The 24,615-nt window shown below is 46.2% G+C and overlaps 1 protein-coding gene across 10 annotated transcripts in view; it reads left to right on the top strand.

Moving 5' to 3' along the window:
• The window catches only part of Tnks (tankyrase), a 242,880-nt gene that overhangs the window by 28,969 nt on the left and 189,296 nt on the right, over positions 1-24,615 (top strand). For all 10 annotated transcript variants that reach the window (XM_089578276.1, XM_089578274.1, XM_089578278.1 and 7 more), the window contains exons 5-6: positions 7,789-7,855; positions 21,593-21,779. In XM_089578276.1, the coding sequence (XP_089434402.1) occupies positions 7,789-7,855; positions 21,593-21,779 (254 nt within the window). The remainder of the gene's footprint in view (positions 1-7,788; positions 7,856-21,592; positions 21,780-24,615) is intronic.

Here is a 24,615-nt window from a genome sequence, read left to right as displayed (position 1 = left end):
CGCGTGTTTGAGCCAGAACAAGCTGAGGACACAGCCAGCATTTGTGGCACGCTTGCGCTTTCGATCTGAGGGAGGAAAGGCACAGTTATCTTAGAGCGCTAGTGTTTACTACACAGAAAGCTGCATTACAGAATACTGGACTAATCCCCAGACGCCAGTACAGCCCATAGCCCAGCTGCAGCACCCAAAAGCGGGCCTGTGGAGCCGCGCGCGCAAAGCAAAAACTGCATATGCGCTTGATAACACAGCTAAGGACGATCGCATGCCGCACGGCCAACCAAAGGGTTAAGGGAGGATGGGGAATGCACGGAGCACATCGTGATGACGCAGGTTGCATGTCTGTGGCTCATCGCGCGTCGTCACCGGCAATGGCCCGGCGGAGAACCAGCCAATCAGGCCCTCCCGAAGCTGAAGCGCGTTAGCGCCGCACAGGCGAGTGACAGGACTCCGAAAGTTCGGGCCTGGACTCGAGCATGCATACTAGTTGCGCGCGTTAGACCACTCGCGCTCTTGGACCTCCGGCAAAGGCTGTGTTTTTTTTTTTTTGCGCAGTATGGCTTCATCAGAAATGGCCAGCGAAGTCGCTTTGAACTTTCAGTGGCTCCGCTGACATTCCCCGCAGAATCGTGATTAATTCCCAGACATGTGCACTTAAAGATGCGATCAGGCGCACGACTGGAAGTGACGATTCTGCAACAGCTCGGACTCCGCGCATGCGGCCTCTGGCCATTGGTGTTATGCGGTTCTGGGCAGGCCCACTTTTTCCCTCGCTCAGTTGTATGTTCATTTTAATGCGAAGTTACTGTGTTGGTGGTAGCAGGTAACAAGGGTAGACCTCTTATGATACGCAGTGGCTAGCTCCAAAGTACTTTTGCTGCAGCTTCAGTGCGGAGCACGCTGGGCCTAGTGGCACCTAGCAAACTGTGCGTAACCAATCTATTGCCTCTGCCGGCGGTCGGCACATGTTTGCAAATTATGGGCTGCCTGTTCGAGTCGTCAGTGTCAAAAGCATCAGTATCCAAAAACTAGCGTACAAAGCATCTATTTTGATGTGCATGCAACATCAGGACACGCGTGCTGCGCCAATTGCGCCATGCTGTGCCAATTTCATCTCCTGTGTCAAGTTGCGCCTAAACGGCAATTTACGCCCATTGCAAGTATACAAGGCTAAATTTAGCCGAGTGTTATTGTCGGCTGGGCAACACTGGGCGCTCGCTATGAAACGGACGCAACCGCATTCGCATCGACAGTTGGGTTCGCTCGTGGTGTGGTCCCTGCTCGTGGTGCTCAGTGTGGCTGTCACGAGAGGCTTGCACAAGCATGAGCAATTAACTATTATCTGGTAATATAACTTCAGCGCGGCCGGAATTGTGTACTTACCTCACATAGCAAGATGTATTTATTGTGCGGACAACGAGATACCAGGTTCACTCGCATAATTTATGCACTTTTTTTCAGTAATTTAGGGCTCCAAAAAGAGATGCGGAGATTTCACGAAACGCATCCTAAGAAAACTCCATCAAGGTCATAACGCGCATATATACCCTACATTGTCGCGCATATGTTAACCCCCCCCCACTTGCACCCCTCGCTGGTCAAAAAAAAGAAGATTCCATATACAGGTCGACACAACCCCTGTCTTCACTGGATGGTATGACACCACATGCGCAGCTTAAGCAATAAACGCGCAACGATACAATTGTAGAGCTAGCAGTCAGGAGTCAGTGGAGATAAATGGTGCTAAAACTGCGTCCTTACGATAGACCCGGCTGACTAGCGCAAACCGAAACGCCAGCGGTTCAGTTGTTTAGGATTCCGGACACCTTGTCCTGGAAAGCGACCGCCAGCGCGAGTGGGCCGGGTAAACTGCGCACGAGTATAATTTTCTTTACCAGAGCTAATTTAACAAACGAATTACGAACTTCTTACACGTGGAGTTGCCAGGGAATGGGCACCGGGCTTATTGCCCGTCGTGCACGCACCTCACACACAGCAGTTATGACATTGCTTTGGCTTGGCCTGGCCAGTTACGTGGTTACATCTTCACAGAGGCGCTGTCGGCGTCCCCTCGCTGCTCGCACCTTTCACAGCCATACACTGCAAAGCGTTCACACCGATCTTCCACAGCCTGCCTTGCGTGCACCCGTGTGCACGCTGGTGCATTTTTTTTTCATACATGCTTGGGTAATAAATTCTGGGTGCGCATTTACGCGAGGGCGCAAAAATATGCGACTAATAGGGTAAGTTAGTCCCCTACTTGTTGCTTTGGTTGCGGCAATTTTCCGAATTTTAAAATCCTCCTTTTTGGCAGGCATTCTTTTTTTTTCGGTCCTGACATAGTATATTCGAGATTCTGCTGCACTCTTTTGATGAACTGCACCCATTATGTTGTTGTTTTCTTTTCTTCTTCTGAGCTGAAATGAATAACAACTAATGTACTGCAACTACTGTTTGTAGTAGATGCGACATGACTATTTTTTTTTCATAAACTCTAGCAAACATCTTTAGAACAATTGCAGTCCTTTTGATTAATTCTGTCCTGTAGGATCCATGATCAATATTTGTGCGTGCAGTTTTTGGAATAGTTGCAAGCGAAATTGCTCTCAGTCGCATTTAAATGTCGCCAGTCTGCTCCAAAAGTGCTCTGAAAAAGGCTACGAATTGCTCCAAAGCTGCTCCAAAATGGGACTTTTGCTGCTCCTGTGCCTGCTCCAAAAAGCTGGAGCCTGCTTCCACCCCTGCGTGTCTCGTCGACAGCAAAATGCGTACAGGCAGCACACTCTCTGTACGAATTTTCTCATGTCGAAAATGGCCAGTTTTGTAACGTTGGTGGAAAAAGAAAATGCGTTTCGGTGGCCAGTGTAGGGAGTGTGTTTGTTAGGTATATACTTCCACTGTTCGAAATTTCCAGAGTACCCTGAAAATCATGCTGATTTCAAAACAACAAAGGGCAAAGCTAAGAAAATTTTGGAAGTAAATGTTATGTGTGAGTCATCCAGTATTACTAGTCAATATTGTAGTTTAATTTCACATTGAGGTTTCCTCTTCAACGAAATTTTTTATGGGTCCTATGAATTCTGTTTTTATGGGATTTGACGGTATAATTGCAGACTGATTTCTTGCACTCTTTAGGTACCACGAAAACATCTGAAAAGTCGGGCAGTCCGAAAAATCTAATTTCACCGTAAAAATCACTATACTTCAACTTCTAATTGCCAGTATGTTGGAGGAAGGGGCCAGTAGTTTTGTGCACATTGTGAGGCTTCACATGATTCCAAATTTAAATGGCCGGTGACCGCTTTTGTGAGCTTGGTGTTTGATGGCTGTACTGCTGTCAGCATGTCACGGATGAACACACTGGTTGGGACTAAGTCCAGACTCGCAAATTCACGTGGCACAGCCGGCACTGTGCTGTGCCTGCCATACGGAGGGCCAAAACGAAAAGGCACAAATGGTGGTTAGAAAGAACTGAGGACTGGCTGAAGTAAGACCTCCGTTGGCCTTAGCATTTAGGCCAAGTGACTAGAGCCAGAAAGCAATCTTATTACGCTATAGCCATGCACTCTGCAGTGGCTTGCACATAATGAGACGTTTTGTGTGTCATCAAAATGCAAGTTTTGACGGTGTTGCAGTAGAACAGTCTAGGCTGCAGTGCATTTTGTCGCGTGCGTATGAGCTCTTCGCTTCACCGCCATTTTCTTACACTCGCAGTCTGTATGCACTCCTATGCACTTTGCTGCTGCCTTCTGGAGGGATGAAAGGGCTCGGCTCACAGAATGTGTCTACCCACGGAGAAAATCAGGTTGAGGGGTTCAGTTCAGTTGTATTCCTTAAAGTTACATAAGGGGTGGGAATACACTTGAAAATGTGAAAAAACAGCAATGATTAACATTGAAGATGATCTGTTACACGCGCTTGAAAAACAGATGACGACGATGTCATAGGGAAGGCCGTTCCAGTCTGAAGCTGTTCGAGAAAAGAGCGATGCAGAAAAAGTGGTGTGCGATGGTGGGCGTGCAACTTGCAGTGGATGACTGGTGCGGTGAGATATGCGTGCTGCGGCTGTGATGTACGGTGCTTGATTCAGGGAAGAATAAAAGAACTCGTGAAAAAGAGCGAGGCTAGCGATGCGGCGACGAAATGAAAGGAGTGGCAATCCGGATTTCACTTTCAAAGTTGAAACACTGGGGTCGTACGACTATGAGGAATGCATGAACTGGACGGCACGATTTTGAACAGATTCCAATGCAGTGATTAGATATACTTGATGTGGGTTCCAGATGGCAGATGCATATTCTAATTTTGGTCTTACCAATGATTTGTACGCGAGCAGCTTTACCTCAGGTGGGGCAAGACGGAGGTGACGCTTCAGGAAACCTAGTGTTTTATTTGATGCTGAAATGATGTTACTAATATGAGCGCACCATGAGAGATCAGGAGAGACGGTGATTCCAAGATATTTATACGATTCTGTTAGCTCGATCGGTGTATTAGAAACAGAGTAATAAAAGCGATAAGGGTTACGACGACAAGAAAAAGACATGAGTTTGCATTTAGTAGGATTAAGGGACATCTACCAATTATTGCACTAGTTTAAAGGGACACTGAGGAGAAATTGAAGTTGACTTGCATCGACAGAATACCAGCTCCTGATTACAAAAACGCCATTCATACTGACAACAAAGCTCTTGTAACGTAGAAAAGAGCAAGAACCAAAATACAGGTATCGCCGCCACAGGCCAAGCTCGCAAGTACAAGCTTCATGGCGTCATAGGACAAAACAGTGTTGCTAGAACCATTGCAACACTGGGACACGAGAAGCCACGAATCACTGAGGCGCAGCAAATGCATGCCCAAATCTCCTTGACGTCGCCAGATGGCGCCACGTACCCGACAGCTACGTGCGTTCCTGCAGCGCCGGGACCAATCAGCGCCTGCTCAGAGCGGTATGCGGGCTCCCAGTATTTCGCTAACGGTAACAAGGTACACGGTATGCTAAAGGTGTCTATTTGCGAGAACTTCGTTGACGACTTCGAGAAATGGGATCCATTGTAACGCTGGCAAAACACCGGTGCAAACGTAAACGAAGCGACGGCCGCAATAGCCGATAGATGCCTTCAACGTGCGGCCGGCGGTAGCTTTCTTTTCGGCTGCTGCTGGGCCGCACTGCTGGCTGCCAGAAATCACGGAGTCTGCGTTACGTCATGTTCACGTTGTGTTTCACGTCACTTAGTCGTGTGTTGTCATAGGAGAATCCCAACTTTGAATCAGAGCGGCAGGAAAAACTTTTTCAACTTCGAATCCAAATTTCTTAGAAATAAATGCATCTTTCGCTGCCGGCCAAGTGGCAACAAAGCCATGAAATGCCGAACTATCGGATTTTACTATTAAAAAAATATTAATAGAGCTCTCCTCAGTGTCCCTTTAATACACTGTTAAGATCTGCCTGAAGGGTGTGTTGATCGTCACGATTGTTAATGGTACGGTAAATGACACAATCATCGGCGAACATCCTAATGTTGCAGGAAACATGCATGGGCAAGTCGTTAATATATATTAAGAATAGAAGGGGACCAAGGACAGATCCTTGTGGGACACCGGATGTTACTGGGATGGACTTAGACAGGTGGCCGTTAACATAGACAGACTGTGAACGATTAGTTAGAAATTCTTCAGTCCATTTTAAAATATTAGCGTGTAGGTTGAGCTGCGAAAGTTTTAGTAATAGTCGGCGGTGAGGGACCTTGTCAAAGGCTTTCTAAAAATCTAGAAAAATGGCATCTGTCTGCATGTTATGGTCGAGGTTAGCATGTAAGTCATGAAGAAAGAGTGCTAGTTGGGTTTTGCATGAGAGGCCCTTGCGAAATCCGTGTTGTGAAGGATGGAAAAATTCGTTTGCGTCAAGGAAGTTGATGATTTGTGAGTATATGAAGTGCTGCATTATTTTACACGGTACGCTAGTTAAGGAAATGGGGCGGTAATTCAAAGGTGAGTCTCTGTTACCCGATTTGTAGACTGGAACGACCTTGCCCTGTTTCCAGTCAGCTGGAATGATTCCTGAAGACAGTGACTGTGAAAAAAGAAGACATAAATAGGCTGCACGAATAGTGTTCACATTCTTCAAAAGTTTTGAATTGATTAGGTCTGTACCAGCTGAAGACGACAGTTTCGTATTACGAATTATGGATGAGATGCCTTCTTCGCTAAAGGTGATAGCCGGCATGAAGGATTCCAAGTTAGAGGATGATGAGTGTGGAGGCGCGTCAAACTCAGTCGTGAACACAGATGCGAATGCATTGTTAAAAACATCTGCACAGTCGTTATCAGCAACAGGTTCATGCAAGTCATTCGTTAACGTAATATGGGAACGGTGCGTAGGATTTAGGACCTGCCAAAATTGCTTTGGGTTGCTTATTAGTAGGTTTGGTAAGTCGCGGTGATAAAATGAGTGCTTGGCATCACGAACGGAATGTAAGTATAATTTTTCGATTTCGTGATATTTTTCCCATGCGGCAGGCGTGTCGATGCGTTTGGCGGAGCAAAAAAATCGTTTCTTTTTGTTTTTTAGGCGTTTTAAGGGCCGAGTAAACCAGGGTTTATTGCGGTTAGTGTGAAAAGTAATCGTCGGGACAAACGTATCAGTGAGACTGTTTAATTTGTTCTTGAAGATTGACCAGTTTTCATGAATTGAGCGAGTGGGAAATGCGGATTCATATTCGGGAAAAAAAGTGCTAAGATGTTCAGTTATTGCGTTGTAGTTCCCTTTATCGTATAGACTTATTGTTTTTTCAGATGTCTGTTTTTTAGTAGAGTAGCTTCAGTTGTAGCTTCAGTTTTACTTTTTTCGATCAGGGTTTCAATCTCCCATGAAGTTTGAACTAACGAGGTTTCACTGTGCACATTATATGGCAGCTTGGGTGTTGGTGGTTCGAAAAATCGAGTAATCAGCTAAGATGCATCCAAAATTTGAGGTGCTCTTATACATTAGTTCTTTGGGGCATGTCACGGTGCTGTGAAAAAATCAGAATAATCTAGCTTGTTCGAATTTTCAGCCGGTGGCTTGCTGGTTGGAATACGCCTTTGGGCTCTGGTAAAAATAAAACACTGCTGGAGTGTACTGTGCTTAGAAGAAGACCCATTTTTTCCATGGTGGTTTTCCTTGGTCTTCTTCTGTATTGCTAATAAATGCCAACATTTGTAATGCTGTGCAAGTTCTGTTCAGTGTAGATGGTAGACTCCCTCTAAGACGAACTTAATAGGACCAGAAAATTTGTTTGTGTTATCATAAGTGTGTGAGCATGCCCACTGGGCAGTGGGCATTTATGCATTGCACACTTTGCATGAAGTGAGCTTTTCTTATCCTACTTGAAAATGGCATTCCACTCACTGTATCCCTTCTAGTGGCTGTTGTCTGTGTGTTTTGCACTTGGAAGGTGCCCAGCAGCAGGGTAGCAGCATAGCTGTCACCAATGCCACGAGCAGCAGGTGCGCCACGCACCTTTCGGTACGCTGCAATGATATCTGGCCATTCCTGCGTTCTGTGTAAGGTTTTCTTTCGTTGCAGTGTATTCAGCTTTGTGAACTGGAAAATCGGCATTTACGTGGAGAAATCAGGTTTAACCTGAAGAAACTGCAGGGGGCAAGGATCTGGAAAAATTGGGTTTTACCCGAAAATGAAAGGCCCTAATCGTCATCATCATTTATACATTTGTGTATCGTCGTTCTCATAGTTGAGTAATGAATATTTTTTAATTGCCAGCTAACTTGTTGCTGTGTTACCTCTTCCAGTGGCCTGGTTCCCTTGCATAATGCGTGTTCCTATGGTCATTTTGAAGTTACTGAAATGCTGGTAAAGGTGCGTATTGTTCAACTTTCTTTACTTCTTACATCCTGACATGCTTGGAAGGATTGTGTGGGCAGTGAGGTGTACTGTTGGTGTGGCACTTGAGGCCATTTGAAATAAGGGAGTAATTAGCATCCACCCAAGTGCAGCCATACGGCTACTTCATAGTTTTAGGTAAGTTGGCCCTTCTCCAGGGATTGAACTCAATACCAATGCCTGCCTGAGGCAGTTAGTTGTACTAACTAAGCTGACCAGAAAGGCTAGCGTACGGCAAGGCAAAGCTTCTGAATTGATCAACTCGACGTGGAAATCATGTTTGTCCGATGTGCTAGAAGGAATCCCATAAGGAACTTGGATGGTTGCTAAGGAGCAATTACTCCTTTATTTGATAACACTGTTTGACCACTGCTGGTTATTGGGGCTGATGTTTTTTTTTTTTTTTCTTGGAAAAAGTGCTTTATAAGGAAATTCAGTACAGTTACCGGAGCCATACCTGGTAGTTAGAAATTTTACTCTTGTTTGACAGTGAGAAAACCAATACCAGAGGTCGTGCCATTGAGGATTTTATACTGTCTTTTACTGAACACCGGTGAACCTACTTGTAGCTCTCCTAGCTCAGGAAAAATGAGCGTTTTAGATTTGTGTTTTAGTTCTCCGTCTGTTTTTAGTGATTTTAAATGGGAAGTTTTACACAACCCCTATGGAAGCAATCATCTGCCTGTTGAATGTTGTCCCCTCCATCAGTCACCCCGACAAAACAACGGTGTTGGAAGCTTCGTTCAGCAGACTGGCAACTTTTTAGAGCACAAGCCGCTTAGGAACAGTTTTGAGAAAATGTCATGAAATAAATGAAATGTTCACAAATTGTATTCTTGATGCCGCACACTTGGCTATCCCTCAGTCTTCAGGAGTACCGTATTTACTCGTGTAATGATCGCACCCTCGAATTTTGTTGGCAAAATTCAATTTTTTTTTATTTTCCGCGTAATGATCGGACCCCGAACTTGCCACTGCAATTTGTCGACGATGTCAAGTCTAGCTGACAATGATCGTACTTGCCATCTGTCTGGCAAATGGCACATGCAGATGACCATCTTGCTCTGTCAGCATTACAGCGGCAGAAGCCTGTTGGTTGACCTGCGGTCACACGGGCAGTCTAAATGCGGTTATGCTTAACCGCGGATACCAAACTTAACCACGGTTATTTCGAATCACGGTTCGCCGTTGTCACAAGGCTCGCCAACGTTCCGGGTTGCGATGCAACGAACGAAGTGACACGGTGATCCGGCTAAACTTTCCTGTTCTCGTAAATAATAAGCCCTGGAATATGGGAATGTTAAAAATGAATCCTCCTTGGGGATCGCTCCGGGGGATCGAGTTGCTGGTAGGAGTAATAACTGTGATACAAGCTAGTTTTACATTCGCAGCCGCGTAGCAGCTGCCGCTGTTGCAGCGAAACTGACCCGATCTGCTTGCCGCCGCGGTGGCTCAGTGGTTATGGTGCTCGGCTGCTGACCCGAAAGACGCGGGTTCGATCCCAGCCGCGGCGGTTGAATTTCTTTAGAGGAGAAATTCTAGAGGCCCGTGTGCTGTGCGATGTCAGTGCACGTTAAAGAACCCCTGGTGGTTGAAATTTCCGGAGCCCTCCACTACGGCGTCTCTCATAGCCTTAGTCGCTTTGGGACGTTAAACCCCATAAACCAACCAACTGATCTGCTTGCATGCCAGCTGCGCTGCTCAGGCGTCGCTGAAATCGATCGTATAAATTTCTTTTAATACGAAAAAATTAGGTTGTCAGTAAGGCAGCGCCATAAGCAGACAGTTCATTATAGTGTTGGTAAATTCAAAAGTGCCATCCACTGTGGCTTTGATAAGAAACAAGTTAGGTCTAGCGACGACTAGGCAGTACAGAGCACCGTCGTCTGCCGCGCTCACGGGCGGCATCAATGCGGTAAACTCGCGGAATCTGGTGCTGTGAGCGTTCCAAATTTGTCACATACTTTAACGATGCGACAGGGACCGGAGATTTTTCGGCGTAACAGTGGTAAAATGCGTAGCTTGAGCGCCGTGGGACGTTGCTGTTGTACGCTGTTGCTGCGCCTTCGGACGTGATCGATGGCTGTATAAAAGCTCCGTCGCGCAGCACTATACACACCACCTGTTTTGATGCGTTGCTCTTGGAACATGATTTAGTGTGAAGAATGTACTTCTTGAAGCGGGCCAGCTCGTGCGCTTTTCGCACTATCTTCTCGATTAACGACGTAAGCCGAGATCGCTGAGCTCGGTTCACGATAACTGCGTTTAGCGGCGTAACCGCGGGTAGTGCGCACGTGTGACAAAGGTTGTCTGCCTGCAACTTGGTTGCGTTTTCGGTGCTCAGAAGTTTTTCTGTTAAAAATTTACCCCGCGTAATGATCGTACCCCTAAATTTGCGTCAATTTAAAAAAAAAAAGTGCGATCATTATGCGAGTAAATACGGTAGTATGGCAAAACCATGAAGTGTGGTGGACACGAGATTGCAAAGAAGCGAAGAAACTACAAAATGAAGTTTGGGGCGTATTTTGCAAACACCCCACATAAAAGAATGTTATAAACTTCAAAAATAAAAGAAACGAGCTAAAGCTTGATACATTTATCGCAAAACCGAAAAGTGGCAGAATCAGTTTCATCCATAAACAGCCAAATCACATCGAAAAAAATGGAGGAGGAGGTTCACAAACTAAATGGCAGCTGGTCCCTGTGTTCAGGGTTCCCCTGGTGACAGCCCCTGGTGTAGAGACAAGTATGAAAACAAGCAGACATATGGGGAGAACATTTTTCCACTGTATCTACAGTTCTCACTCTACATAATTATTTTTAAAGTATAAAAACACAGCCGAAAGACAAGAACTGCTGACAGCTTGCATTGCTCACGAAGAATACAATAGTTTAATTGCACTTCAAGAAATTAACAAAGTAATGTGAACAGACAGCACCAGGCCCAGGTAAAATTCATTATGAAATGCTCGCTCATCTTTCCAAACCCGTTGTAGAGGCACTTCTGAAATTTTCTAACAAAATATGGGTATCAGGAGAAATACCGCAGGCTTGGAGAAAAGATTCTACCATTGTTGAAGCTGGGGAAGGTACCTACTACTTCCCACGGCAGTTACAGGCCCATTGCCTTGCTAAATCCTTTGAAAGCATTCTGATATTAGGCTAATATTTCATATGTCCTGAAAATACGATCCTTGTGAAAACATCAATGTTACCCAATAGTCGCAAAATGCACATCCAGAACACCCCCATCATCATCATCAGTAAACCCCAATCGATCAGACCTTTGTTACTCAGCTTCGAGGATAAATGCCAAGACCTAAAATTACTGGATACCCTTCCCAGTATTGCCTCAGGTAACAATCCAATACTTCCATGGTATACCCTTACAATTGTTTGTGATTTCGCATTAACACACTGTTGAAAAAAGCAAGTACCACATGACACATATTGCATGAATACCTGGGACTACAAGAAAAATATGTGAACTACACCAAATTTTACACTAACGGCTCCAAAACAGCAGTTTATGTTGGAAGCGCGGTAGTACAAAGAAACTGGCAAATATAGAAAGGTTGCCAAACTGTGCATTATTTTTACTGCCAAATGTTATGCTGTCTCTGTAGCTGTACGCAGAATAATTAATGACAGCATTTAGAATAACGTAATCTACATGGACTCACATAGCCTGTTCACGGCACTACATTCCAGAAATGCAATCAAACCCTTAGTAGGAAACATATAACACAACATAGAAAAAGTCACAACACAGGGATACAGTTGGGCTTTAACAGAGTACACTGTGGGGCCAGTTGGTCATACATAATCTGAACGAACAAACGCAGCGTTTAAAACAGGACACAGAAAGATGAGGACAGGACGGGGCTACAAGCCCCGTCCTGTCCTCATCTTTCTGTGTCCTGTTTTAAACGCTACGTTTGTTCGTTCAGAATACAGTTGGGCCATTTATAGCGAACCTGATGGTTGTACGGACAGCGTTTGTTTTGTCCAAAGTTCGTAGTAAGTGGGCTTCTGATATCACATCCAGAAACATCAAAGGCAGACGTGGCGTTTATTTCTATGAGAACTGAGGGTGGCATGTCTTAATCTTCAAAGCAAGCCCCCTCAAGAAGCTTTCCTAGCTCTCCAGCGTAGTTATGTGAGCCCCACCGGAAGTTGGCTGCTGACGAGCTGCTTTAGTGGCTTTAGGTTCATCTTGAGAAACAGCATGAAAGATGACAAAAGGAAGACGGACAGAGATTTTTGTCCCGTTTCTCAAGCTGTTTCTCAAGGTTAACTCACACCAACTAGCCCAACTGTTTGCGCTTAACCTGTTTTAGGGTTATGATATAACTAATCGCATTTAAAGCATTGACGGCAAACAGGGGTAGGTTGGCCTGCTCCGTCATTGCTTTGATCAGATTCCTGATTGTCGCACAATGCTTGTATTTCACGGCAAACAGGGGTAGGTTGGCTTGCTCCGTCTTTGCTGTGACCAGATTCCTGACAGTCGCGCAATACTCGTATTCTGTGGCAACCAGGGGTAGGTGGGCCTGCTCCGTCATTACTTTGATCAGATTCCTGATTGTCGCACAATGCTTGTATTTCACGGCAAACAGGGGTAGGTTGGCTTGCTCCGTCTTTGCTGTGATCAGATTCCTGACAGTCGCGCAATGCTTGTATTTCACTGCAAACAGGGGTAGGTTGGCCTGCTCCGTCATTGCTTTGATCAGATTCCTGATTGTCGTACAATGCTTGTATTTCACGGATAACAGGGGTAGGTTGGCCTGCTCCGTCATTACTTTGATCAGATTCCTTATTGTCGCACAATGCTTGTATTTCACCGCAAACAGGGGTAGGTTGAAAGCACGAGCTGATGGGCGAGTTGGGCGAGGGGTAGGTTGGCTTGCTCTGTCTTTGCTGTGATCAGATTCCTGACAGTCGCGCAATACTCGTATTCTGTGGCAACCAGGGGTAGGTTGGCCTTCTCTGTCATTGCTTTGATCAGATTCTTGGTTGTTACACAGTGCTTGTATTTCACGGCAAACAGGGGTAGGTTGGCTTGCTCCGTCTTTGCTGTGACCAGATTCCTGACAGTCGCGCAATACTCGTATTCTGTGGCAACCAGGGGTAGGTGGGCCTTCTCTGTCATTGCTTTGATCAGATTCCTGGTTGTTACACAGTGCTTGTATTTCACGGCAACCAGGGGTAGGTTAGCCTGCTTCGTCATTGCTTTGATCAGATTCCTGATTGTCGCACAATGCTTGTATTTCACGGCAAACAAGGGTAGGTTGGCTTACTCCGTCTTTGCTGTGATCAGATTCCTGACAGTCGCGCAATACTCGTATTCTGTGGCAACCAGGGGTAGGTTGGCCTTCTCTGTCATTGCTTTGATCAGATTCCTGGTTGTTACACAGTGCTTGTATTTCACGGCAACCAGGATAGGTTGGCCTGCTCCGTCATTACTTTGATCAGATTCCTGATTGTCGCACAATGCTTGTATTTCACGGCAAACAGGGGTAGGTTGGCTTGCTCCGTCTTTGCTGTGATCAGATTCCTGACAGTCGCACAATACTCGTATTCTGTGGCAACCAGGGGTAGGTTGGCCTTCTCTGTCATTGCTTTGATCAGATTCCTGGTTGTTACACAGTGCTTGTATTTCACGGTAACCAGGGGTAGGTTAGCCTGCTTCGTCATTGCTTTGATCAGATTCCTGATTGTCGCACAATGCTTGTATTTCACGGCAAACAGGGGTAGGTTGGCTTGCTCCGTCTTTGCTGTGAACAGATTCCTGACAGTCGCGCAATACTCGTATTCTGTGGCAACCAGGGGTAGGTTGGCCTTCTCTGTCTTTGCTATGATCAGATTCCTGACAGTTGCGCAATACTCATATTCTGTGGCAACCAGGGGTAGGTTGTCCTCCTCTGTCATTGCTTTGATCAGATTCCTGGTTGTTACACAGTGCTTGTATTTCACGGCAACCAGGATAGGTTGGCCTGCTCCGTCATTACTTTGTTCAGATTCCTGATTGTCGCACAATGCTTGTATTTCACGGCAAACAGGGGTAGGTTGGCTTGCTCCGTCTTTGCTGTGATCAGATTCCTGACAGTCGCGCAATACTCGTATTCTGTGGCAACCAGGGGTAGGTTGGCCTTCTCTGTCATTGCTTTGATCAGATTCCTGGTTGTTACACAGTGCTTGTATTTCATGGCAAACAGGGGTAGGTTGGCCTGCTCCGTCATTGCTTTGATCAGATTCCTGACAGTCGTGCAATGCTCGTATTCTGTGGCAACCAGGATAGGTTGGCCTGCTCCGTCATTGCTTTGATCAGATTCCTGACAGTTGTGCAATGCTCGTATTTTGTGGCAACCAGGGGTAGGTTGGCCTGCTCTGTCTTTGCTGTGATCAGATTCCTGACAGTCGCGCAATACTCGTATTCTGTGGCAACCAGGGGTAGGTTGGCCTTGTCCGTCATTTCTTTGATCAGATTCCTGATTGGTCAAATGTTTAGGGGAATCCCCCAAGGTGGAGTAGATTTGTAATAAGGGAGTAATTACTCATTGACATCCACCCGAGCGCAGCCATACGGCTACAACAGAAAGTTGTACAGCTTTCTCAGAAACTTCGTAGTTAAAGAAAAATTCGTCCTGGTCAGGGGTTCTAACCCGGGACCACCGCTTCACCGGAGTAGTCGCTCTACCAATTGAGCTAACCGGGACGGCAAGCTTATGGTAGGGCGAGAGCGAATTCATCAATAACTCGAAGTGGGAACTGTGTTGGTCAAATGATTCCTGATTGTCGCACAATGCTTGTATTTCACGGCAACCAGGGGTAGGTTGGCCTGGGGTGTGATTACGAGTTTTTGTCTCAATTTTGAGACTGTGACGTCAGAATGACGCCACCGCGAGACGCTGACTGCAGGATCAACCAATTAGCAGCGAGGTTGTGGTGGCTAGTTGCAGGGCGCCACCCTGGAAGCATTTAGTTTGGCAATAAGGGACCGTATGCTAACATTTTGCTGTAAACACGCCGTTAATAAAATGAACAATGTTTTATTTTTCTAACAAACTATGTTTCAAACCTAACAACATGAAGCAAAACAAGAAGCGTCCTCAGTTTTGCATTTAAGTTTGCTCTTCAGTCACTTTTGCTGCCGCGAGGGTGCGCTGACGCTGGAAAAGCGTCGACTAGGTGGCGTGAGCTGCCACCTGATTCAAAGGATTCAGTCTTATCCCTCCACCCACATATTCAGCCATCGTAAACATGGCAGCCAGAAAAAAAATCAGCTGATTCGATGGCTGTCCTTTTTTTTTTACACATTACGTAGAATCAAGGTACTGTGCGGACGACTTAAGTGCGCGGAAAAATCTGTTCAAGGGCAGTGATTGCTACGGGTCTGCCGAGATCAATTTGCAAGGAGCGCTTGGCTCGAAAACCGGCGCAAGCAGCTTTAAGGGGGGACACTGGTCTTTGAGACCAAAAAATGACCAAAAAATCGGTTTTCAAGAAGTGACATTTGTGGAATCTCGAGCTATTATTTTCCAACTGTACCAATTTTTTCCTTCAAGAAATCAGCGTTTTGACCATAATATCCAATTCAGATCATCGTTTGAGCTGAATTTGTGCAGGAGCAGACAATTTAATGGCATAAAAATTTTGGACATCTGGCTGTCTTAGTATGTCGATATCTCAACATCTAGGACAGACAGAGATGTCATAGTGTTTGCTAAGGGAAGCTGAAGGCACAGTGTGTGCAATAATCGAAGCAGATTTGTTCAATCGCACTTCAAAATTTTATAACTTTGCAAAGTTTATCGGTGCATTACATACACACCTTGAACATTGATATTCCAAGTGCTGTAAGATTACTAATGAGTGTAAATTGGAAAAATGATTTTGATTATTGCACTCTTTAGTCACCATACTATGTAGCCATGGATTAAAAATTATTCTTTATTGAGCAGTTTTTTTTGCACCGAGGTACTAATGAATGACTAATTAAAATTATCTTGGGAACCCACTAATTTGTGAAAAAGGTAATTTCATTGTTGAAATCAGCATAAAAAACTGAGCAAGGTGGTACAGTTTCATTAGGATTGGACTAAAAATAAGGAAAATAGGTCTAAGACCAGTGTCCCCCCTTAAGGCAAGTTCACACTGGCGAGTTGCAAACGTCACGCTAGTATTGTAGGCACTATAATCGCGCGACCGATTTCGGTCAATTAGTTACAGTTTCTGAAGCACATGTAAAGCGGGGAGGGAGCGTAACAAATCGATTTAAGACTGTCGCGCGACCTCCGTGACTCACCATTGTGAACTCACCGAGCCTGCTATCGATGGCAAATGTGCTCTAAGGGCGATGCGTGGGTCTATTTATTTTTGTTTAGAAAATACCAGGCAACCATGAATAATCACACTGCAGCAACTGCCAACATACGGGAGGAGACCGGTGCAGCTGCTGGGAGCTTGCAATCACTGCGGGAATTATGAGCCGGCCCGCCGGTCACTGCAGCAACAATCACTCTTCCGCCTCGTAACCAACTCATGCCGCCCGCTTTGGGCTAAGCACTTGATATTCGTGTTGGCGTTGTTGCCGTTCCATTCAGATGATGCTCGGATGGCGCCGCCGGGGATACTGCGGTGGCGAAAGTTTAAGCGAAGGAAGCCCTCCTCCGCCGCTGCCTTGTCTTGGGGGTCTCGCCGGAAAGCGCGCACTTTCCGCGACTGAACTTTGACAGTGGTCTCCGCAGCTCACCGCAAACACTTGCTCACAGTCGGTTGGGCTACGCCGACGTTTACTTCATTTCCTACGGTGTCTTGAAACCCACCGGCGGCGAAGGCGCGCACAGCACTTGCCGCTCCACTGACCGCGCACTCACCCGCACACCTCCAAGTTCAATGGCGAGTTCGTCGCACAGCCATTGTGCAGTCTCCTTCCTATGTCAAAACGTTGGAACAACTCGTCCTGCACGCCAAAACAGTCTTCATGCACCCTCTTACACCATTGCTCACGCGGCCACCGGCGATGTAAACAACTGCCATTTTCTGTCTCAAACGGTGTGAGACCACTCGTTCCAGTCGCAAAAAATCGTCTCAATTGGCTCACATAATTATGTAAGCAACGTCAACACTTCTGCACGTTTATGACGTCGGCTGGTGACGTAAAAATCAATATGGCCGCTGGTCACGGCCGACCAATAGTAACGGGGCAAGTGAGACACTTTTTGAGACTCTTTCCGATTGAGACGATTTTGAGTGACTCGTAATCACGCCCCTGCTGCATCTTTGCTGTGACCAGATTCCCGACAATCGCGCAATGCTCGTATTTCACATGCAGTCAGTGCATGGTTTTGTGATGTCGGCGTCATCATTTGCACCTACAAAATCGTCCGAGGTGAAGTCAGGTCATGCCAGGATTGCACCTACGATGCGCTACCACAATTCTTATGGTAACGTGAATGTTCGACGGCATCTCCCTTTGTTCTTGGCCCCATAAATGAACACTATTCATGGGGCACTGCGCATTCAATTGCGTCCATGCAGCCTAATCATTTCTACTGAGGCGAACCTAGAAATTCGTCTTGGGATATCGGCATCTGGTCGGTCGATTAATTGCACCAATTTTAATTGCACCTTAAGGGAGTTCATTAAGAATAGGTGCGTTTGTTGCGACGTCGACAATCTTTTTGCAATCAAAGTAGAACTTGGGATGCAGCCCACCTTCATATGCGGTATTGCAGCACTTGCACCCGTTCGATGAAGCAGCCTTGCAGGGTTGAATCCTTGACAAGCTGTTAGGATGCAGTGAATAAGAGTCCCGCCACGGTGGCTCACTGGTTAGGGCGCTCGTCTACCAAGAGGCGCCCGTGTGCTGTGCGATGTCAGTGCACGTTGAAGATCCCCAGGTGGTCACAATTATTCCGGAGACCTCCACTACGCGCCTCTTTCTCTCTTTCTTTCACTCCCACTTCCCTCCCTTCCCTTACGGGTGCGGTTCATGTGTCCACTGAGATGCAAGACAATTACTGCACCACATCCTTTCCTAAAAAAAAAAAAAACCAAAAGAACCTTAAAACCAGTGGATGAGATACCATAGCGCACGTTTGCAGGGAACTTATCAGCTGGAGTTCCTGCGAGCAATAGCAGTGCAGAAGGTAGTGAGCTGACTAGGCAGTTGATGAAGGCCACATGACTGGCTGGGCCAGCCGGTGGCATAACACATACTAATTGGCATCCAGACTTCTCCAGTCGCTCCCGTTGGTTGATCAGCGACTGTTTGCAGCAGTGTTGCTTTCAACCACTGCTACTCCCCTCTCACACCAACCACGCTTCTCCTTCAACTTTATACGCCTGTCACATGGACAGTTTCAGTGGCCATCGAGTCGAGAGCCTTCGAGATTCTCAATCGCTATCGAACTCGAAGGAGTTGTGTTGCTGCTACACGGCAATACTCAATGGCCATTGAAATGGTTCTCGTGTTTTACACGAGATTGCGGAGAGTGAATTCACAAGTTTTAGCGCATCCAAATGCCGTCGACCATAGTTCTGGCTACAGTGACCTGAAAGTGGTGCTTGCGTGCATCACAGGACACGCATGCAAAAGGGAGAAGTGCCGATGTGACCCAGTCTGCACCCTGATGAGAATAAGATGGGTGACCGCTCACTTTGAGCAATCACTGCTAGAAAGTGCGCTGCTTTTCTATGATTCTTCAGTAATGTGTTATATATACTTAAAGGTGCACTGAAGAGGATTCTGAACTTGTCTTTTTGCCGCGGGAACTCAATCTACACGTTCCTAGCATTCTTATAAACTGCGACTTATTGCCCTCTGTGGCCGATTTCCCTAATTAAATCGAATTAATGTCCGGCTCCCGCCTTTTTTTTTTTAATTCTCTCTCGAACGGTGGACGGAGTCGACCAACGCGTGGAGTGCCCTTCAGCCAGCTCCGTGGAGGCTTTGCTTTCGCTTCATTTTGTTTTTTAGGTTTCCGTGAATAAATAGTTTCATTTGCAGATAATATAACCGCAAAATAAGCCCGCAGAAATAAAAATACGCGCGGACTATTTGCTTTTACGGACTACTACAGTGGAACCTCGATTATACGTCCCCCGGTCATGCGACGACCCGCATTTTACGACGAATTTGTGCGGTCCCGGCAAAACCCCCATAGAGACAATGCATTAAAAACCTCGGTTATACGACGCAAATTTTAGAAGGACCCCGCTTCGTACGACGTCTGGCTGACATCTGGCTCGTACCGTCCGTCAAAAAAGGTCGTCAGCAAACGCAGGCCGGGATGTACCGTATTTTCGCGATTCTAAGCACCCCGCGAATCTAAGCACCCCCCCTATTTTCGGAAAAAAATTTCTGAAGAAAAACTTTGCATGCGAATCTAAGCACCCCCTTTTTTGTGCAGAAGAGAGCGTTGCCGAGGCCGCCAAGTGCACTTGCTCTCTTTTTCGTTGAGCCTGTGCAGTCGGAGTCCCGAGGAGGCACGGCCTGCGCGTTGTTGTCGTGACTGAGAGAAGGATGAAAAGGAAATCGCACTGGCCTGCCTACTGGCTCGAGCCAAGCTACCACCGCTGCCATGGGCAGGTAGAGGAGAGTTGAAAGATCAGATGAAAGATAAAGAAAAAAGATAAGACGAGCGTCGCAGCAACAAATGCGTCCGCCGGAGCCGACGCTGCTGAAAAAACAGATAAGCGGGCGAGGCCGCTGAGGCCGCTCTCGCTGAAGCAAGGACAGCGGCGTCCACAGCGCTTTTTGTGTTGCTGCGTTCGGACACTAAAAGACAGATGGCGGCACAGAACTGTCTGCAGCTATTTTTCTTTTGAATGTTTCCTAAATAAAATGTTTTTTCTCGCGCCCGTTTCATCGAGATTTCGCCACGAAAAGAGGGGCCCGGGGGGGGGGGGGGGTCAGTTTAGATTTTTCGAATCTAAGCACCCCCACTCACTTTGGGCATCGCGATCGTGAAAAAAAAGGGGGTGCTTAGAATCGAGTAAATACGGTGGGCACACTTTAGCCAGTCGATAACTGGTGCGCCTTAATCTTTCCACCTATCAAGAAAACTGCGCGAGCCGCTGCCCCGCTGCTCACGGCAGCCTCAACGGCCATTTTATCTTGTTTGTTGAAGACTAGCCCTCTGCCGGCAAAAATGTTCTGATTTGTGTTCCGAAAAAAAAAAAAGATGACGATGAAGTTCAGACGTTAAAAAATATCACGCTTGATTTTCGATTATACGACACCTGGATTATACGACGGTTTCGCGCGGTCCCCTGAACGTCGTATAATCGAGGTTCCATACGTATTACTCCGCCGATGGCAGAGCGGCAAGCCGCCATGGGACTGGGTGAAAGGCACTCCCCACGTTGGTCGACTCCGCTCACCGTACGAGGGAGAATTAAAAAAAAAAAGGCGGGAGCTGGACGTTAATTAGGGAAATCGGCCACACAGGGCAATAAATCGAAGTTTCTAAGAATGCTCGGAACGTGTAGATTGAGTTTCCGCGGCAAAAAGACGAGTTCAGATTCCTCTTCAGTGCACCTTTAATGCTTACATTCATGTCCTTCAGAATGGTCCTAATGTGAGCTCCTGCATCTTGTTTTAATTAGCTGTGAAGCCCACCTGTGGAATTTTGCGTGTGGCTCCCAAAGAGCCGAGTAGAGGTGTCACAACAGTGCTAGTGGTCATGTAAAAATCAGGCATGACGACGATCAGAGGGCCCCTCTTACTAGGCCAGAAAATACCACGCAGTTTGTTTTGGAGCGTCGGCACTAGTGACGGCAGCTGCTGGCCCATGCATTCGTCGGCTACAGCGTTTTTGGACGCCGACTGTTGGTCATTTCTTGTTCCTTTTTAAAAGCAGTCTCACCGTTCTCATGCCGTTGTGTGTTCCCCTCACATCTGCATTTTTCTTTCAGCATGCTGAAACTGTCGTTTGTCAAGGGCTTTTCGGTGTTTGTGCAATAGAGCCTTCTGTCTTCACCGCATTTTCGCATTCGTGGCAGCTTTTTTTTCGGTGGAGCAGGGCATTTTATAAATAGATCCTCGGATAATCTGGGCATTTTTTCAGGTCCTTTGCATGACCACATTGCAAGTTTCATACTGTTATGCTGCCTAATCAAATGGTATACATTTCTGTGCATGTTTTTAAATGGTGCTGAGTCAGTCTAGCTTTGTTTACTTCAGCTGCTAAGGCCATTCATTATTTTGAGAAAAATAAGTTTCAGAATTTGCCTGGTCATCTTTTTCTGAGATATTTTTTCATACTGAACAGGTATTTATATTCGTATTTGATGCATATTCGAAAATTTCAGTATTTGTACACCCCTAGTTCTTACTTATTGCTACCATATGTTGGGTAGGTATTGTGTGGGCAAGGCTGCTAATTGGTATGCTACTATGTCGTGAACCTTTTAGGTGTTGTCAGCAGGCAGCAACATACTATGTATGTTTTGTTTTCATTATAGTGTGAGACGCGCACTTTTATGACAAGTGGTGTTCATCTTCGGGTTTACAGATCCTATATGTTTCTTGCACACTACAACCCTTTCAGGGTAAAAGCCTAGTTTTGCAGTGCATTTTAGGGCATTGAGTTTGCAGTTAGCTCTTCGTTGCATACAGTATCTGAGTGTGTGTATGCATTGCATCAAGATGTCTTGTTTTAATGTGGTTCGGTTGTGCAATATAAACAACCCTGCTGATTACAGCACGGGGCCAATGTGAATGCCATGGATCTGTGGCAATTCACGCCACTGCATGAAGCAGCTTCCAAGAATCGAGCTGAAGTATGCTCGCTACTGCTGGCACATGGAGCTGATCCCGGTCTGCTGAACTGCCACTCAAAAAGTCCTGTCATGGTTGCACCTTCCCGTGAACTTCAGGACCGCATGCTTTGTGAGTGTATTAGTAATCATCACTATTTATAAAGCCCCTTTCTTTATACAGTGGAATCTTGTTAATTTGAACTGGTTTATTCAAACTGGCATTTTGGCTCCATCAAAGGCCCATGTATTTCAGTTAGAGATGATGCTCGGTTATTTCAAAACATGGGTGCATACGATGGTAAATGAGCTCAGGGTGTACAGCTGTGGCTGGTGAAGCACTGCAAGTGTGTTCCTGTATTTACTCGCATATAGAATGCACCCCCATACTTTCTTTCAGAAAGTAGTTAGTTTTTCGCTTGCATAATAAACGCATCCCGTGCAGTGAATACTAGCAGGCGGCCTTCTTTAATGCTGAAACAGCCATGCCACCTGTTGAATGCAAAGATGCCTTTCTGATGGGAAGAACAGCCAGTCAAGAAGGTTCTGCGAGGAATTCTAGAACCCCGCATCTCTCTTCCAATTGCCATGTTAAAGGACGTTAGACACCAAATTATGTGTTAGACATAAATATACATGGATCACCCTGTGATATCGCCGTACGACTACTAAATAATTTCTAATTGATTTTCTTCTTGACACTATTTCGGTTTGTTTTATCAACCGAATGATGGCTGTGAATTGTAATTTACCTTTAGGTCACGTGAGGCATGAAAAAAAAACTTAACTCAGTTCTTGAAGCAGGCTGCTTTAGGTGTTGAAGTGAATTTAGACTACCGTATTTACTTGCATAATGATCGCACTCGCGTAATGATCGCACCCCCGAATTTTGTTGGCATAATTAAATTTTTTTTATTCCCCGCTTAATGATCGCACCCCAAACTTGCTGCTGCAATTTGTCGTGTGCCAAGTCTAGCCGGCGATGATCGTACTTACCCTCTGTCTGACAGATGGCACATGCAGGTGACCATCTTGCTCTGTCAGCATTGCAACGGCAGCCGCCTGTTGGCTGACCTGCAGTCACACAGGCAGTCTAAATGCCCTTATGCTTTACCGTGGATACCAAACTTAACTGCGGTTATCGCGAATCACGGTTCGCCGCTGTCATAAGGCTCGCCACCGTTCTGGGTTGCGATGCAACGAACGAAGTGATCCAGTGATCCGGAGCGAAGCGAAATTTGCAGATATCTTGCAGTGCAGTTGGCGCTGTGTCGAGAGTGCCGTCGGATGGCGCTGTCCAGTTGCAGCACTGTCTTCACAGCTGAATACATCGCCGCACCGCCCGCAAGCAGCCTGCGCCAAGGAAACATCTCTACAGCGGATCCCTGGCACCAGCGTCAGAAAACCGTGCTTAACTTTCTTGTTCTCCTAAATAATAAACCCTGGGATACGAGAATGTCAAAATGAGACCTCCTTGAGGGCCGCTGACCTGTACCGAGTTACTGGTAGGAGTAATAACTGCGAACAAGCTAGCTTTAAGTTTGCAGCCGCGTAGCAGCTGCCGCCGTTTGCAGCGCTACTGCTTTTAATATGAAACAGTTAGGTTGTCAGTAAGGCAGTGCCATAAGCAGACCATTTAGTGTAGTGTTGGTCAATTCAAAAGCACCGTCCGCTGTGGCTTCGATACGAAATAAGTTAGGCCTAGCGACAACTAGGGAGTCGCACACCAGAGCGCCGCCGTCCGCCGCGCTCACGGGTGGCACCATTGAGGTAAGTGCGCAGAATCCGGTGCTGCGAGTGTTGCGAACGTGTCACCTAGTTTAACGATGTGGCAGGGACTGGACATTTTTCGGTGTAACGGCGGTAAAATGCGTAGCTTGAGCGCCGCGGGACGTTGCTGTTGTACGCTGTTGCTGCGCCTTCGGACGGGATCGCATGAAAGTACCGTAGTGCGGCACTATACACACTGCCCATTTTGATGCATTGCTCTTGGAACATGATTTAGTGCGAAGAAAGTATGTTCTTGAAGCGGGCCAGCTCGTGCACTTTTCGAACTCTACCTTCTCGGTTAACGACGTAAACCGAGGCCACCAAGCTCGGTTCGCGATAACCGCGTTTAGTGGCATAACCGCAGGTAGCGGTTACACTGCTAAATGCCTCTTCGATGCCGAGAAGCCTGGCTGCACGTGGTCTCAAAACTAATTCTCGCAAAGTGACAATGGGTGCTTCTGTAACACGTGGGGAAAAGAATTTAAATTAATTTTTGAAAACCAGAGTAGCGGACGTGTTTATTACATGAATGTGTCAGTTGTGCGAGATTTCCGATTGTATGATGCCTGGATTATACAGTAAACTCTCAGTTGTACGAACTCCGGTTTATCGAATATTTCAGAATAACGAACTTTTTAAAAAGCCCCGGCAGTTTTCTTATAGATTCTATGTGCAAATGTTTCACTTAAACGAATTTCGGAATAGTGAATATTTCAATTTAACGAACTCGCTCAGAGGACCCAGGCTTATTTTTCCGATCAGTTCAACGAAGTTTTGAGCCCTCCACTGCAGGCACAACCGATGCCCGCCCTCATGACAGAGATCTGTCATCAGCTGGAGGTCGATAGCAATAGTACTTCGTTTGAAGACTATGCACTGTGTGACAGTGCACTGATTAGCTGTGCTGGATAGACTGAACTGGAGATTGTTTCCAGTGTTTGTCCAGAGGAAGACGAGTGCGATGAAGAGGAGGCAACTGCAGAGCCAGTTTCAAGCCCTATATAACTCTAGCTGAGGTTGTAGGGTGCATCGGAAAGTTCAGAGACTTTGTGTCTCAACAGCAAGCTGTGCCAGAAGAAGTTTACAAAAACATTGACTCTTTCGATAGTTTTGTAACTTCTTGTGCTCTAAATGTACAAGTACAGAAGAAGATTAATGATTTTTTTTCAAAGTGAGAAAGGCAGCGTTTTAACTGCTAT

The sequence above is a fragment of the Amblyomma mixtum genome, chromosome 3 (assembly GCF_055824585.1).
Source record: "Amblyomma mixtum isolate Tamu chromosome 3, ASM5582458v1, whole genome shotgun sequence".
Taxonomy (NCBI): domain Eukaryota; kingdom Metazoa; phylum Arthropoda; class Arachnida; order Ixodida; family Ixodidae; genus Amblyomma; species Amblyomma mixtum.
Note: the sequence above shows the minus strand (reverse complement) of the source record. Positions and strands in the feature narration are given on the sequence as shown.